The sequence below is a fragment of the Thamnophis sirtalis genome, unplaced genomic scaffold (assembly GCF_051295495.1).
Source record: "Thamnophis sirtalis isolate CommonGarterSnake01/CBP01778 unplaced genomic scaffold, rThaSir2_p1.2 scaffold_3, whole genome shotgun sequence".
Classification (NCBI taxonomy): Eukaryota; Metazoa; Chordata; class Lepidosauria; order Squamata; family Natricidae; genus Thamnophis; species Thamnophis sirtalis.
The window spans coordinates 168,607,377-168,624,729 of record NW_028261383.1 but is presented as its reverse complement, the minus strand read 5'-3'; the positions used below and the strand labels follow the sequence as shown (position 1 = coordinate 168,624,729).

General features: G+C 47.3%; 1 protein-coding gene across 2 annotated transcripts in view; it reads left to right on the top strand.

Moving 5' to 3' along the window:
- SRPK3 (SRSF protein kinase 3) overlaps positions 1-17,353 on the top strand; it is a 53,198-nt gene that overhangs the window by 22,406 nt on the left and 13,439 nt on the right. For both annotated transcript variants that reach the window (XM_087710856.1, XM_087710857.1), the window contains 2 exons: positions 14,625-14,775; positions 16,772-17,044. In XM_087710856.1, the coding sequence (XP_087566982.1) occupies positions 14,625-14,775; positions 16,772-17,044 (424 nt within the window). The remainder of the gene's footprint in view (positions 1-14,624; positions 14,776-16,771; positions 17,045-17,353) is intronic.

Here is a 17,353-nt window from a genome sequence, read left to right as displayed (position 1 = left end):
TGGCTGCAGTCTCGTGGCACAGAGACTCCTCCTTATCACCCATGTAACCCGAGATACCTGAAGTTATTTCTCTCTATGCTCCAAGAGGGCTAAGTGCTCATCCCCTTAGGCCAGGGATATCCCAAGAAACTTGAGTCTAATTTGGATATAGAGCTCCTTCTCATGACTCAACAACCTTGTGCTGTCGTTCCCATTCACTTCAGTAAGGCTGTCTCATGCTGGAGAGCTTACTGGTTGATTTTTCCCCATGGGTCAAATTCTGTATTTGGTCTGCATCTGGCAGCCCTTGAAGATCATTCGGAGACTTCAGCTTGTCCAGAATGCAGCCGCGCGAGCGATCGTGGGTGCACCTCGGTTCACCCACGTAACACCTATCCTCCGCGAGCTGCACTGGCTGCCTATTGGTCTCCGGATACGCTTCAAGGCGCTAGTCGTCACTTATAAAGCCCTTCATGGTATTGGACCTGGGTACTTGAGAGACCGCCTGCTGCCAATCACCTCCGCTAGACCGATTAGATCCCACAGATTGGTCCTCCTCCGAATCCCATCTGCCGGCCAGTGTCGACTGGCGACTACCCGGAGGAGAGCCTTCTCTGTGGCTGCTCCGACCCTCTGGAACGAACTCCCCGTGGAGATTCGAACCCTCACCACCCTCCAGGCCTTCCGCAAAGCCGTTAAAACCTGGCTGTTCCGACAGGCCTGGGGCTAAAGAACCGTTGCCCCTATCTCGAATGGTATGACTGTTGCGTGTTTTTAAATTATGTATTGTTATGTATCGTTTATTTTTATTTTTTTGTCTGTACCCCCCCCCCTTCCCTGATTTGATTTGTCCCCTTCGGGGGGAAAAGGGCAACATATAAATATAATAAATGAAATGAAAATGAAATGAAATGAAATGAACTCAACTTAAAATCCATGGCTCGGTTGAGCCTTCTCCTTCTCCTGTTGTGTGGCTGGTCTCTTGAAGCAGGAGAGAGAGAGAGAGAAAAGAGAATGGGCTGTCTTGAGATTAGAATCCTCAGTTTGTGCCTCTGGATGTATTTTTTTTTATTATTGTAGATGCGTCATTTCACTCACTTGCAACCTTGGTTGTAATTTTAAAATAGAGGTGATTTTGATTGTGAGATGTTTTGTTAAGGATCAGAAACAGCCAAGGGAAGTGGGTTTTCAGTGGGAAGCACAGGAACCAGAAGAGAGTTGCTGTCATTTTGTGAAGTATCTAAGGCTTTCTCCCATGAATGCTTTCCATCACTTTGGGCAACTTGCAAACCTCCGGATGTTGCTGAACTACAGCTTTCCCACTTTTGGATGTGCTGGCTTGGACTGCGGGAAGTTGCTGTTCATCAATATCTGGTGGGCTATAGAGTGCTCACCCAGAGTTGGGTGTTTCTAGATTGGACAGGCAGCAAGGATGCTACAGCTCATGGAGCATTGTTTGTTTCTTCCACTTTAAATCTGGCTCTTAGTGAAGGCTGCCAAAGAAACCTCATTTGGAATCCTTGTTTTTCCGGAGGGTAGAAAGAGGTTTGTGGGAAAGGCATCTTTTAAGTATGCACAAGTGGGAAAGATCTTTTCTTTCAAACTACAAGCAAACCGTTGCACTTCAGCAGTTTTGCTGAACCATTTTGGATTGGTTGCCATGTGGCAGAATGGGGCGGTTCCATATTTTGGATGAAACAAAATCTAGAACGTCCTAGAGGAATTTTAAGGGGAAGGAGGTCGAGGCTAATGAGCATCATCCCCCCTTTCTCTCCTTCGCTCAGTTAGTTTCCAGGATGGTCTTATCTCTTCATGTTCCACCTTAGCTGCAGCTTGCATTGTTGTTCTCTTAGCATGGCCCATTGTTGTGATCCATGTTCCCCATTTTGCAGTGTCAGTGTTAGGTAAGCTCCCCGTTGGGAGAGCGAGTGCGTTCAGAGAAGCGTTGGGAGAGTTGTGTTGGAGAACACACAAACCAGCATAGAGACACACTGCAGTTTAAATAGGCTTTTACTTTTGTGGAAATAGAGGTATCAGAGTCCATCAAACAGACCAAGTCATACACGTATAAGACAGTCGGTCATCAATGTCTTTCAGTTAAGGGATAATCCAAATAACATAGTCCATAAACATACAAACAGTCCGGTATTCAAAGTTTGCTAGCAGTTGCAAAACTTACAATAGCTCACGGCACTTTCTAACAGCCAGCTTCCAAAACACTCAGATCAGATCAGCCCAGGATCTAACAAACAGAGAGCTAACAGTCATTTTGGCTCCCTCTTATGGCCAATTGAGGAAAACAGCAACCAATCACATTTTACAGTATGATTTAAAGAAACAGGTATAGCATTGCTATATGATTTATATATTGCCAACCCAACCGTTAGATTATATTCCTAACACAGGTCATTGTATGCACTGAATGATTTTGTGCTTCTTAAGGTTATGTGTAAAAAAGGCTGTCTTAAATGGAGTGACAGCTATCCCTTAAAAGTGGACACCACGACACCATCAGCAAGTTCATGGGCATTGCCTCACCCTTCTCTGTGATAAGTTATTGCATTGGTTGCAAATGCATTAATTATCATCATGGATATTAAAGTTTTCTTAATCAGAACCAGGATGTGGTTCACACATTCTGGCTAAGAATTAGTTGGTTAGTAAACCATTATTAATACCTGAGGCTGAGACAATTCAGTTTGTGCATAATAGGAGAAGCATTAACCGTCTTGTTCCTGCTCCCAGTTTTAAAATTATGGTAAAGAAACTGACAGCTTTATATCTAAACTAGCCCAAAGTGCTGGATTCTGTAACATGTGCACGGCCCTTGTGTTCTTTACTGAGGTGCCAATAATACACCGGGGGTGTTGTGTTTTTGTAAACTTTCCCTCTATCTTTCCCCATATTTTTCTCTGCATGCCTATTTCTTTACAAGTTTCTCACGGGGCTGGATCCAAGCGGTTATTACCGCCTCGCTTCGGGAGGGGCACTTCCCCGCTGCACTTAAAACGGCGGTGGTGAGACCCCTCCTGAAGAAACCATCTTTGGATCCAGCTGTACTTAACAACTATCGTCCAGTCTCCAACCTCCCCTTTATTGGGAAGGTTGTTGAGAAGGTGGTGGCCTACCAGCTCCAGCGGTCCTTGGAGGAAGCCGACTACCTGGACCCCTTCCAGTCCGGCTTCAGACCTGGTTACAGCACAGAAACCGCTTTGGTCGCATTGACCGATGATCTCTGGAGAGCCAGGGATGGAGGCCACCCCTCCATCTTGGTTCTCCTTGACCTCTCGGCGGCTTTCGATACCATCGACCATGGTATCCTTCTGCGACGACTGCGGGAGGTGGGGGTGGGAGGCACTGTTTTGCAGTGGTTCTCCTCCTACCTCTCGGACAGGTCGCAGTCGGTGTTGGTCGGGGGACAGAGATCGACCATGAGGCCCCTAACATATGGGGTGCCACAGGGGTCGGTCCTGTCCCCCGTACTATTTAACATCTACATGAAACTGCTGGGCGAGATCATTCGGAGGCACGGGATAAGATACCACCAATATGCGGACGATACGCAGCTGTATCTGTCCGCCCCGTGCCAACTCAATGAAGCGGTGGACGTGATGAACCAGGGACTTGAAGCTGTTAGGGACTGGATGAGGGCTAACAAGCTTGTACTCAACCCAGAAAAGACCGAGTGGCTGTTGTGTTTCCCTCCCAAAAATTTGGCTAGTGTTCCACCACTCAGGCTGGGGGGTCAAATTTTACACCCCTCAGACAGGGTTCGCAACTTGGGAGTCCTCCTGGATCCACAGCTGACCTTTGATCACCACCTGTCGGCTGTGACCAGGGGAGCATTTGCCCAGGTTCGCCTGGTGCGCCAGTTGCGACCCTACCTGAACCGGGAGGCTCTCACAACAGTCACTCGCGCCCTCGTGACCTCTAGGCTGGAATACTGCAATGTGCTCTACATGGGGCTGCCCTTGAAGAGCATCCGGCGGCTTCAGCTAGTCCAGAATGCGGCCGCGCGAGTGATTGTGGGTGCACCTCGGTTCGCCCACATAACACCTATCCTCCGCGAGCTGCACTGGCTACCTGTTGATCTCCGTGTGCGCTTCAAGGTGCTTCTTACTACCTATAAAGCCCTTCATGGTAGTGGATCTGCGTACTTGGGAGACCGCCTCCTGCCAATTACCTCCTCTCGACCCATAAGATCGCATAGATTAGGCCTCCTCCGAGTGCCATCTGCCAGCCAGTGCCGGCTGGCAACTACGCGGAGGAGAGCCTTTTCAGTAGCAGCTCCGACCCTTTGGAACGATCTCCCCGTGGAGATTCGTACCCTCACCACCCTTCAGACCTTCCGCACAGCCCTCAAGATCTGGCTATCCCGCCAGGCCTGGGGGTAAGACCATAGTCCGCCCCCACCCGAATGTTGTATGAATGTTGCTTGGTTTTAATTATATATTGTGTTTTTATGTTATTGTATGTCTTCCCCTTCCATACAAGTTGTTAGCCGCCCTGAGTCCCCTCAGGGAAAAGGGCGGCCTATAAATAAACTCAACTGAACTGAACTGAACTTCTCAAGCAGAATTAGCCGATTTATTGCAACTGGTGACCTGAAAACATTGGTGCAGGCCTCAGAGGGAAGGAAGAGGAAGCATCGCTTGGTGCTCCTTTACGTTCAGATCCACAGTATCCGCCTCTTAACAACTCTAGGTTGAAGAGGTTCAGTTGGGAAGAAGCTTGCATAAAGAGAACGAAGCCTTCCTCGCCTCTTTCTGACTGGGCCCTGTGCAGAGGTGGGTTCCTACCAGTTCGCCCCTATTCGGTAGAACCGGTTCGTCAAATCTACCGAACCAGTTAGAAGAGGTTCCACCAGTGGACCCGGAAAGCAGGCCACACCTACAGAAGAGGTTCCAAAAAATTTTGAAACCCACCACTGGCCCTGTGGATAAAAAGCCTATGCTGATGGATTCCTGGGTTTAATAGCCGTGTCCGTGTGGCTTAAATTGTATCACGTGAAAGGAGGTGGGGAGGGGAAACCCCTTTTCGACCCTAACCACATTAAATATGGGTAAGGAATGATAGATATGAGAAATCCTAGACATTATGCACTTGGGAGAACTCCACCCGGATTGGTTATTTGAATGGTAGAAATATTTTTATTTATTTATTTTTTCATTAAACTCATTTGCCACCCATCTCATTTTAACTGATGAGATGTTGACTGAACACTAGGGCTGAAGAAGCAGTGGGAGCAATGCCCACCCAGAGTATACATGGCCGTGCAGGAGCCCAGAGAGGTGGTTGTCATTTTAGGTCTGTTAACAAAAAATTAGAAGCTTGTGTGCCAGTGGTGGGTTTCAAAAATTGTTCGAACCTACTCTGTGGGTGTGGCCTCCTTTGTGGGAGTGGCTTGCCACCCACGTGACGGGATGGGAGTGGCTTGCCGCCCATGTGACCGGATATAAAGATGCCGACGACACTTGTCAGAACCACCTTAAATTACCTTACACACAGCACTGGCATGCATAAGAATATGATGTAAACTTGTTTTTTAAAAGGCATCTTTGGTTTGGTTAAAACAACTTCAACACACGCAATGTTCCGATTGCACCACAAACGCAGTAGTCATCCTTACCTTTCCCAGAGGCACTGAGTTTTATAAATATGAGCATGATAGTGTAGAATAATCCTATCCAAGGACCAGTGGTGGGTTTCAAAAAATTTTGGAGCCTCTTCTGTAGGTGTGGCCTGCTTTCCGGGTCCACTGGTGGAAACTCTTCTAACCGGTTCGGTAGATTTGACGAACCGGTTCTACCGAATAGGTGCGAACTGGTAGGAACCCACCTCTGTTGTGTACCATGATGTCCTAGGAAACCGTGTTTCTTAAGAACTAGATGCCTTGTTAATGAGGTGCTATAACATTTAGACAACACTACCATGATGGCAAACCTTCATGGTAGTCAGGTGGCACACGTACCACAGGTGGCACTTGAAGCCATATCTGCCGGCACGCAGGCCCAGGGTACCTGTGAGACTACCTACTGCCACCCGTAGCCTTCCACTGTGCAGTGCAATCCCACAAAGGTGGCCTCCTCAGGGTGCCGTTGGCCAGACAGTGTCGGCTAGTGACCCCCAGGGGGAGAGCCTTCTCTGTGGGAGTGCCTTCCCTCTGGAATGAGCTGCCCCCGGAGCTTCGTATAATCCCCGACCTCTGGTCCTTCCGACGCGCCCTAAAAAGTTGGCTTTTCCAGCAAGCCAGCCTGCCCTGAACAGAATAAAATAAAGGATTGATTTAATTGTTAATTTTAATCTAATTTTTTAAATTTTATTGTTAATATTAATTGGGAGTGGTTTTTGGATACTTTATTTAATTTCCTTTTTAATTTTTATAATAGGTGTTTTTTTTTAATGTTGTACTTGTACTTGTACTTGACGCCTCTTCACCCATCGTGGGTATAGGTGACTTCCATGGAAATTTGACGCCACTGTTTTCAGTCCTGTGCTAGGGTTGTCAGGTGGTGCAGCCAGTCGCTATTATATGATTTTAAATAATTTTAGCGAGAAGGGCCTGCTTCCCTGTTTGTAGCAATGTTTGCACATTGAGGCAACCGATATTGCTTAGCCCTAAAAAGGGCTGATTGGAATGGATACGGCGTTCCATGGAAGCTGTTTCGGCTGGATATACCCAAGGGGGCGCCAGTCCCAAGGGTCGACAGAGCCCGATTGGTGGGAACGGGGGGCACCACGTGAAGGCCGGGTTGTCGTTTGATAGCTGAGAGGCTTTGCAATAAGCGTTGCAATGTATATTTTGCGCATCAGCTATCCTTGCCACCCCTTTAATGTTGTACTCCACCTTGAGTCCTTTGGGAGAAGGGCGGCATATAAATCCAATAAACAAACAACAAACAGTGCACATGTGTATGCTAGCCAGCTGATTTCCAGCCTTCCAGAGGGCTGGGGGAGGCCATTTTCGCCATCCCCGAACTCCCAGTATGCTCGCTGGGCCCGCTTGTCACCCTCCCCAGGCTCTGGAGGCTTTCTTGGAGCCTGGGTTGGATAAAACACCCTCCCCCGGGGCCCCAGAGGAAATGCCAATGGAGGCGAGTAGTGCGGCACATGTGGGGGGGAGTGTGGGGGTCAGTGGTGGGATTCAGCCGGTTCACACCTATTCGGGAGAACCGGTTGTTAACTTTCTAAGCAGTTCGGAGAACCGGTTGTTGGAAGAAATCTCCTTTTGTTTTTTCCCACTTTACAGGGCTAATCCTGTAAGGAAGGCAGGAAGGAAACATTCTAGTGTTGTTTCTAGCCTAATCTTTATTGCCCTGCTTACAGAAACTGCCTCTCCGGTTAACCCTTATTACCTTGTCACAGCTAAGATTTAAGATTTAGTTTATTTGTATGCCGCCCTTCTCCGGGAGGGACTCAGGGCGGAAGCGCCCATCGACCTGAGCGATGTTGAGTTGGCTGCGCCCACCCAGTCACTTGACCACCGAGCCCCACCTATCCAGCTGGTCATTAGGGCAGAGAACCGGTTGTTAAATTATTTGAATCCCACCACTGGTGGGGGGGGTGTGTTTGTGCGTCCGTGTGCGCCCGCTCGCATTTTTGGCACCCAACAACAAAAAGGTTACCCATCACTGGCTTAGCACATGCTAGGAAGAGACACACTTTTTCTCTTTCGTAAGTGTAAATGCAGCCAGCCTTCAGAGATACAGTACTGCATATAATTTCACTTTCCCGAGAGCTTCCTATTTACTTCTGGATCCAGATTAGGCCTGCCAAACCACATTTTAGCATAGCGTATTATGCAGAGCCTAAAAATAGGATGATGAAGTAAACTGCGGTCCAGTTAATCACATATTCTGCGAGGGAGTGAATTAAAAAAAAAAAGAATGGAGAAAGGCCAAAATGAGCAATGGGAACAGTATTGGAGAAATCTGACTTAATCATCTTTACTGCAGTGTGGCCAATATATACATGGGATACATGGAGCCCTGTCGTTTCCCCCCCACACACACTTTTTTTCTTTTTCTCTTCTTCTTCTTCTTTCTTTCTTTCTTTCTTTCTTTCTTTCTTTCTTTCTTTTTCTTTTTCTTTTCTTTTGCATCCGAAGCCCTAAGATTGCACTGAGACAACTGAACCACAATGTTAGGCTTCTGCGACAATTTTTGGAGCAAAGTGGAATTGGCATATTAATAAAAGTAAGTAGAAAATCCCACCACTGACCCATCAGGTGAAGTGCTTAATATTAGGTCCCACCCACTCTGGCTTCAACACTCCCATCATCCCAAAGTCTAATTCTTGGCCCTAAAGGAGATTATCCACAATTTTCCAGGAAATTTGGGGATGTTATTTCATTCTCTATAGCAGTGTTTCTCAACCTTGGCTACTTGAAGATGTCTGGACTTCAACTCCCAGAATTCCCCAGCCAGCATTCGCTGGCTGGGGAATTCTGGGAGTTGAAGTCCAGACATCTTCAAGTTGCCAAGGTTGAGAAACACTGCTCTATAGTGATGAATGAGTTGGCTTTTGGAACCGCTGTAGTTAATCCTTCTGTATTCTATTTCTTGCCATGGTTCAGAAGTGGAGGCCAGGTCTCTTAAATTAAAGCCATGCTGTGAATTCTGGCTTCTGACCTCTGCTTTTGAGTCAGGCCAAGCAGTGGACAGTACTCTTTCCTCCCCCTAGTGGCAAGTCTGGGCTATACACGGCCTCTTCGTTGCTTTTAGCTTAAACTCGTAACCTGGTTTTTAACCACATCGCTAAAGTGTGTGGTCGCCAAGTTTGTACAGCGAGCAGTCTGTAGGAGAGTGTGTCTGGCCAACGAAAGCCTTGTCAAGCTAAACTCCATGATTATGAGGTTGGGAACCCTGTAATTTCTTGCATGGGAGATCTATAGTTGAAAATTCCGTGGTGGGTCACCCTTCTGAAACCATCTTACTGGTTTTGTCCTTTCTAGTTGCAGCGACATTTCTGGTAAAATACACAGCCTTGGAACATGTTTCGGTAAAGCTAGAAAAATGAAAACACTCCCTTTTCTGCTTTCCTTTAACCTCATCTCTTCTATGAAGCCAGAGGTGCGTAGAAAAGATCCTTATTCTTTTTTTAAAAACTAGAAACTCAAAACCAGAACCAAGGACTGAAATAGTGCCTCAAGAAGACAAGGAGTCAATATATTTTTAGAATTAAGGAACATGATTAGTTAAGCCAAGGAATTTGTTTTCAATACTAGAGCTGAGTTCACATTCCTGTGACCCGGAAATTCACTCCCACTTCTTTTTTTGTGTAAATATGTTTATTATCATTTTCATTTCATACGGTCACATATATACTGTGCATAACCGGGGCCATATAACATTGAGCAATAAACACAGCCATCCTTGTCAACAATACTCCCCAAGATACAAACCCAATATACCATTTCAACCCTCCATACACCCTTTCTTTCACCCCCCTCCAACTTTCCTTTCTCCCCTCCAACATTCCCCTCAACCTACTCCCCTTCCCCCTCTATCACTCCTCTCTCCCAATACTCCCATCTCACCCTCCCTCCGATCCTCTCTCCCACCCTCTCTGCCCCTCTTTCTTCTTTCCTTCTGCTCCTCCCTTTGGTGTATTTCTACTATCTATCAATATATTCAGCTTCCTGTTTTTACACTAAAATTAAAAACGCAACAGTATAGAAGTGCAATCATATTAGTCACTTTAAAATCCAACACATACTATATTTCCCCCCTCTCCCCTAGGACCCCCCCTCCCTTCCCCCCCTCCCACTTCTTATGACCCAAGCTTTTCTCTCAGTAATCCCAAGGATCTTTTCACCTATAAAGGATGTGCCAATTGGAAGTCTGCAGTCTCCATGTTCTCACACACTTGTGGGTGTCTCAGTAAGATGTTAATCAACTCAGCAATTTCTCCAAAGGAAACAGCAAAGATATGCAGTATGTGTTTGCATCTGTAGCTCGGGAGCAAATGATTCCCATTGTCATCCTTCTTATCTAGGCTCCTGGGATTTTCCTTCCTTTTCTGAATTGAAGGTGTTTAGTCATTATCTGTTGCTTTCCACTGGCTCTTGGAAATCAATGTTGCTTCATTGGTTTACTTTTTTTCATATGTTGGTCTACTTTTTTACCATAATAAAGCAGGCATGGTGATCCAATGGCTGTAAGGACAGGCCCTAAACTAGAAAAGAGAAAGCTTTTGGTTCTATGTATTGAGCATCAAAGAGATTGTGGCGAATTCTCTTTGCGTGGTGGTACTGAGACTGGGAGAGAAAAGGCTTCCGTGCAAAAGGGAGGGTTGTGAGGAAAAATTGCAAAATAAAGATTTCTTTGCAGCAAAAAAAACCTATTTTATCTCTGTTTTTGTTTGCTTTCTAATTTCTACTTCCTGTCCTACCTTAAATTATTATTTATTTTTATTGGTTTCTTTTATTTAGCTGGGGCTCTATAATTGATGATCCTATATCTCAGTTTCAAAAATTGTTGGAACCTACTCTGTGGGTGTGGCCTCCTTTGTGGGAGTGGCTTGCCACCCATGTGACCGGATGGGAGTGGCTTGCCGCCCATGTGACCGGATATGAAGATGCCGACGACACTTGTCAGAACCACCTTAAATCACCCCCCACACAGCACTGGCATGCATAAGAATAGGATGTAAACTTGTTTTTTAAAAGGCATCTTTGGTTTGCGTTAAAACAACTTCAACACACGCAATGTTCTGATTGCACCACAAACGCAGTAGTCATCCTTACCTTTCACAGAGGCACTGAGTTTTATAAATATGAGCATGATAGTGTAGAATAATCCTATCCAAGGACCAGTGGTGGGTTTCAAAAAATCTTTGGACCCTCTTCTGTAGGTGTGGCCTGCTTTCCGGGTCCACTGGTGGAACCTCTTCTAACCGGTTCGGTAGATTTGACGAACCGGTTCTACCGAATAGGTGCGAACTGGTAGGAACCCACCTCTGCTATATCTTAACAGTTTTCAATTCTGGATCATAGAGGTTTTTTTTAAATCCTGCTCTGGTTTCTCTTCCTTTTGTAGAGCCGGTACTATATTGTATTTTATTTTTACCTTTAATTTTTCCTTAGTCTGGCCCTTGTATACTTGGGCCTTTAAGAAAACAGTGCCTGGCCCTTCCTAGACCATGCATCCCTCACAGCCACCTATGTGCCCTTCGGAAGATAAGTGGATACTTGGCGGAAAGTTGAACCTGCTTGATCTAGGCCAGTACCGTATTTTCACGACCAAAAGCCACACCGGATTATAAGCCGCAGTATCAATTAACGTTAATTTTTCAAACTTTTTCCACATATAAAGCGCACCGGGTTATAAGCCGCACATTTCCCGACGCTTCTGGACATCTGTTGCAGTCGCGAGGAGCGGCACGAGGGTTCTTGGCGCTCCGGGGGGCGCCGAGGGCGGCTGGGAGGGGCGCGCGGCTTGGTTTCTCCTCCCTGGACGTCGCAGCGGCGGCCCCGGGCGCACCGATCTCTGTGTTTTTCGCATCGGGGCATGCTCTTGCAGCGCGCCCCGATGTGAAAGGCACTGGGATCGGTGAGTTTGGGGCTGCTGCTGCGGCGTCCAGGGAGGGGAGGCCGGGCCGCGCGCTTCTCCCAGCTGCTTTCGGTGTTTCCTGGAGCGCCGGGAGCCTTCGTGCCGCTCCTCGCGACTGCAACAGATGTCCAGAAGCGGCTTTTGGGGCTGGTGGGGATTGGATTTCCGGCTCGGTGGCCCCTGTCGCTTCTGGACGTCTGTTGCGGTTGTGGGGAGCCGAGGAGAGTGTGGAGGGGAGCGCGCGACGGTTCTTGGCGCTCCGGGAGGCGGGAGAGGCGCGCGGTTTGATTTCTCCTCCCTGGACGTCGCGGCGGCGGCCCCGGGCGCACCGATCTCTGTGTTTTTCGCATCGGGGCGTGCTGCAAGAGCATGCCCCGATGCGAAGGGCGCGGGGATCGGTGTGCTTGGGGCTGCTGCTGCGGCGTCCAGGGAGGAGAGGCCGGGCCGCGCGCCTCTCCCGCTTCCCGGAGCGCCGGGGGCCGTCGCGCGCTCTTCTCCGCGCTCTCCTCGGCTCCTCACAGCTGCGGTGGACGTCCAGAGGCGACAGGGGCTGTCGAGCTGGGGGTCTGGTCCCCATTGGCCCCAGGGGCCGCTTCTGGACATCTGTTGCAGTCGCGAGGAGCAAAGCAGCTGGGAGATCTTTTTCCACATATAAAGCGCACCGGGTTATAAGCCGCACTGCCGATTTTGGATCAAATTTTAGGATTTTCAGTGCGGCTTATGGTCGTGAAAATACGGTACTTGAAGGCCACAACTACCACTCAGGGGTTTCAAACAGCGGGAGGTACCCTGGTGCCAGGGCCACTCATTTCAAAAATAAGGAGGGGTACCTAAGGCCAAACCAAGACTGATCTAGAAGAAGGTGTGAGTTATTTGTTGATTTTGCACCTTCCTGATTCAGAAGATTAGCATTCCTGGAAACAAACTTGGCTGGGAGAGTCTGGTGTTTCTTAGAAGTAAAACCAGCTTGTTTTATCTCATTCCTGCCAAATTGTGCCAGAATCTGATAAAAATCCACTCTAGCAAGTTCTATTATTGCACATCCTGCTAGATTTGTGGCAAGGGAAGTGCAGGCGTGTCTCACCTGGACACCTTTTTTGCTGAGCAAAAGGCCGGTAATTGTGCTTCCACGTGCACAGTTTAGAGTTCTGTCCAGATTTTTTTGACTTGGGCGTAGATCAAGTGACATGCATTTTCATTTGCACTTAGCCAAGCTGGGTGTTGGGGAGGGCACGCTAATATATGGGGCCCAGGACAGAAAGTGACTTTGATTCAATTTAAGCGTTTTCCCTATATTTTCCTCCTTTTATTCTATTAAAAGTGGTATGGATTTGATGGGCTCTGGTTGTATATGATCCTGGAGTGAGACAGCTTTCCTTTTAGGGACCCAGATAGAAGTTCCTGCTGTGAATGCCCCCCCCCCAATCACCTCCCTGGCTGCTGTCTCTGTTGCTCCTTTGTATGAGAGGTGGGCAGGGAAGTCTTCTCTTGCACTTTGCCAGAAACCCAGAGGGTCATCCATTGTTTCTCACTTTTCCACCTTCAGCAACGGCCTGTGCAATCCCAGGATTTCCTCCTGTCTATGTAAATGCGAGATTGCCCTCTTTATCACCTCTCCTGTGTGTGTGGGTTTTTTTTCACTCCGATTTGTGCGCTCTTCATGCCTTGTGCTCCCTAGAGTTCACACCTCTGTGCCAAGTATATCCTTGCTTCTGTCTGTCAAGGTTTTTATCTGTTACTGTGACCCACTTTTTCCCGTGGCCTGGCAAAAGGGATGTGGCCCGTTTGACATCACGGAACGACAGCGTTTGGCTTTGTTGAATCAGAAAGGGCACTAGAGCTCAGCGTTGAAATAGGCACCGCTTTGTTGCCGAGGTGGCGCAGTGGTTAAATGCAGCACTGCAGGCTACTTCAGCTGACTGCAGTTCGGCTGTTCAAATCTCACCGGCTCAGGGTTGACTCAGCCTTCCATCCTTCCGAGGTGGGTGAAATGAGGACCCGGATTGTTGTTGGGGGCGATATGCTGACTCTGTAAACCGCTTAGAGAGGGCTGAAAGCCCTATGAAGCGGTATATAAGTCTAACTGCTATTGCTATTGTTCAAATATATTGTCGCTGGTTCCTGCAGTTGAAGCCACCCTTAGCTAGTTTCAATAGGCCCAACACATGCATGGCTCCCTTCTTCTCACTCATAATTCTCTTTGCTTTGTTGCTTCACACCGGCCTCTCCCTCTCCTGGCAGGATGTCTGCAATTTAAGCCAAGAGCACTATGCGATAGTAAGCCCATCTTCTTCAGGCTCTCCCATTTCAAATTGCAGGTGGGGGTAAACTGTACTGCCGATTTGTCCCCCTGGAGATTGAGTAAATGAACTCCGTCGTATTAAAATAATCTACCTGTCAGAAAGTGGAACTCGGCTTAGGTTTCTTCCCTGAAGCAGTTTTATTAAGTTTTTTACTTATTATGAGCCGAGGTGGCGCAGTGGTTAGGGTGCAGTACTACAGGCCACTTCAGCTGGCTGTTATCTGCAGTTCAGCGGTTCTAATCTCACCGGCTCAAGGTTGACTCAGCCTTCCATCCTTCCGAGGTGGGTGAAATGAGGACCTGGACTGTGGGGGCGGTATGCTGACTCTGTAAACCGCTTAGAGAGGGCTGAAAGCCCTATGAAGCGGTATATAAGTCTAACTGCTATTGCTATTGCTATTATCCAAGTAACATCCCCTCCAGCAGTTTGAAGTGGAACGGCCTGAATTTGACCATCTCCCATTGAACTTGGCATTACTTTCCAGGCATTCGCTTGAGACAGTCCTATGTGCTTCTTGGAGAACTATCATGTCTTCTTGTTCCTACGTACCTTCAGCTTTCCTCTTGCATGTGGTGTGTTTGGGAGTGCAACTTAACCTTGCCCACGGACAAACATATTAGGGCCCACGTGATTCCCCGGATTGTTTCTTCTCCTCCTCCTTTCCCTGCCTGCCCCAGACATCATGGGCAGGCGTCCATCTTGTTTGCCTGTGTCCCCGTCTGCTCCGTTCTTATGCAGCCCTGGAGTTATGAGTGATGGGGCTGTGACATGGGGCCCTCTCATCTCCCAGAATGGGAAGCTTTCAAAGAACAAGCGGAAGAAGCTGAAGAGGAAGCAGAAACGGCAGAGTCAGCTCCTGGCTGAACGGCTCCGGGACCTTCAGCAGCTGGAGGACCTGGCAGCTACGAATGCAGGGACCAGCAAGTCCGCAGAGACCACAGGTAAGATGTCTATGGGGATTCTCGGTCATCCAGGTCATGGTTGTCCCAAAGATGCTTTTTCAAGATGGGCTGGGCAGACTGGTGTGCTATGGTACAGTGTTGTGGCCCAGCAGGAGCCCTTGGAGCTGCCACCAGACTCCGACAGCGAGGGGCCCTATGAGTCAGCTCTGGAGGATGTGGAGGACCCTGGACAGGGTTCCGACTCCGAGCAGGGCGCAGAGAGGCTGGTTGGCCACCAGGAGGCACCTGAGCCTTGGATCAGTGGGGAGGAGACAAGGGAGAGTGAGCTGGACGCCGGTAGTGAGTTGTTCCTGGATGCACGCCATCGAAGAACTAATAGGCGTCAGGAACAGTTGCACAGTTACAGGAGGTAATTGCACTCAGCTGGTGGTCATTAGGCTCCTCTCCAGACTATAAAAGGACTGCTTGGGTGTGGAACGAGGGGGGTCAGAACAGTACAGTAAGGGCTCTTGAAATCATTCCCACAAGCTTGACAGAAATATATAGCAGATTTACATCTGGACCGTATTTTCTTGGAAAAAGCAGAGAACAAAAGGGATTTTTTAAAAATTGTTTTGGTTTGTAATTTTGCTACACAAAAAGAAAATTCAGAGAAAACCAAGAAAACTACAAAAATGCATATTTTGATAAAAGTACCTAAAATCAAACACTATTTGTTTTTGTATGTTCCACAGATTATTGTCCATTTTGTTTAGTAATCACTTAGAGTCTGGACTTAAACTATATTTAAGGCCAAGTCATAAATACAGGCATCCTGCCACATAACAGTAGTATTTTTGTTTCCCAGAGGGAGGAATAAATGTCTAACTAGGCAAGTTTATAAATTATTTCACAGCTATTGAATGTATGCAGTTCTTGATTTATTTACCAGCAAAACTTCAGAAACTCTTAAGTCAGGCATGTCCAACCTCCAGGCTACACGTTTGCGTTGAACAGTTAGTAATGCAACCCCACAAGATCATACTTTTAATACTATTATGGCATTTTTATATGTTAAAACCTTTACTTTTACCTTTGCCTTATATGTTAACTAAATATTTTTATGCGGCCCAAGGCAATTCATCTTCATTCATTGTGGCCCAGGCAAGCCAAGAGATTGGGGCAACCATGCTTTAGGTCAGTGTTTCATAAACTGTGGTCCTAGGACCTTAATTGCTGTTCTCTAGCAATTAATCTTGAGTTACATCCTGCCTTTGAGGCTGGACATACAGGCAGCTAATGGTCCTTAGGAGTTTATAATCCAGAATTAGTTTGCCTAATTTCCTTTCAAGGTTGGTGGCCTTTACCATACTCTTATAGAACTGAATTCCATACTTCAATGAAGCTAACACTACCAAGAAGTACGGTAGCTTTATTTCTCTGTCCGAATGGTTTTGTGTTGGATGATCCAAGTTTTATGAAAACGGAAATAAAAACAAGATTTTGGATCCTTGCTTCTGAGACTTCGAATAAGACATAAGGGTTTTTTGTCAGACATCCCTTTTTTTTTCCAAATATATTTTTATTATTTTTACATTTAAAACAATGCAGTACCGTGAAGTCAGAGTGACTATACATTCACATTATATACAGCTAGTCACAACTATTGACAATTAGCCTACTTAATACATTGCCTATCCTTCTGTCCAATCACAGTATACAGTTTGTTCCAGTCTTGTCACCTTGTCTTATACCAGTCATAAAATCTATTCCAGACTTCAAAATATTCTGATTCCCCTTTATTTTTAAGTTCAAGAGTGAGCCTATCTGCTTCCGCACAGGCCAACACTTTTTTGATTATATCTAGCTCTGATGGTGTATTTTCTTTTTTCCAATATTGTGCATAAGTTATGCGTTCCGCAGTTAATACATGAATAATTAAATAAAATGATGTGCTTTTACTTTACTCCAAAGCATGTCTCTGCCTTTTCCTCTTGGCTAATAATGTTTTCCTTCCTCTTGCTGGGATATCTCGGCCTTCCATCGTGTTCCACAGAAGGGCATTGCAGTTGCCCCATCTCGGTCTCTGGAGGGGGAGAGCCCTCGGGGGGATCTCTGCCCTGCAGTCCCCAAAGCTTGACGTCATCCTCTGGCTTCTACACACACAACGCCTACGACAGCTGCAATGGGCATTCCCCACCCGGAACGGCCAGCCATCACGTCAGCCCTGACTCTGCCACCTCCGGCTTCTCAGGATCGCTTTTCTCTGGATCAGCCCTCTCAGGCGTTTCTAACCAGCGGGAGCGTGGTGGGCTTCTCTCACCCAGCAGTGAGTACTTACTCCAACTTTGGAGGGAGGCAAAGAGAAGCAAGCCAAGCATTGTTAAATATGCCAGCTTCCCGGTTCACCGACAAATGCGCGCTCGACAAAACCGCGGCGAGAAAACCGCAAGGTCGAAAGCGCGCCCACAGAAGCGCGCCAACAAATGCGCGCCATCAAAAAACAACGTAACAACCCTTACCTTAACCCTAATCGCGCTTTTGTGGGCGCGGGTTTGTCGGCGCTCTTTTGTGGGAGCGCTTTCAACGTCGCGGGTTTCTCGACATGGTTTTGTCGGCGCGCATTTGACAGGTCACG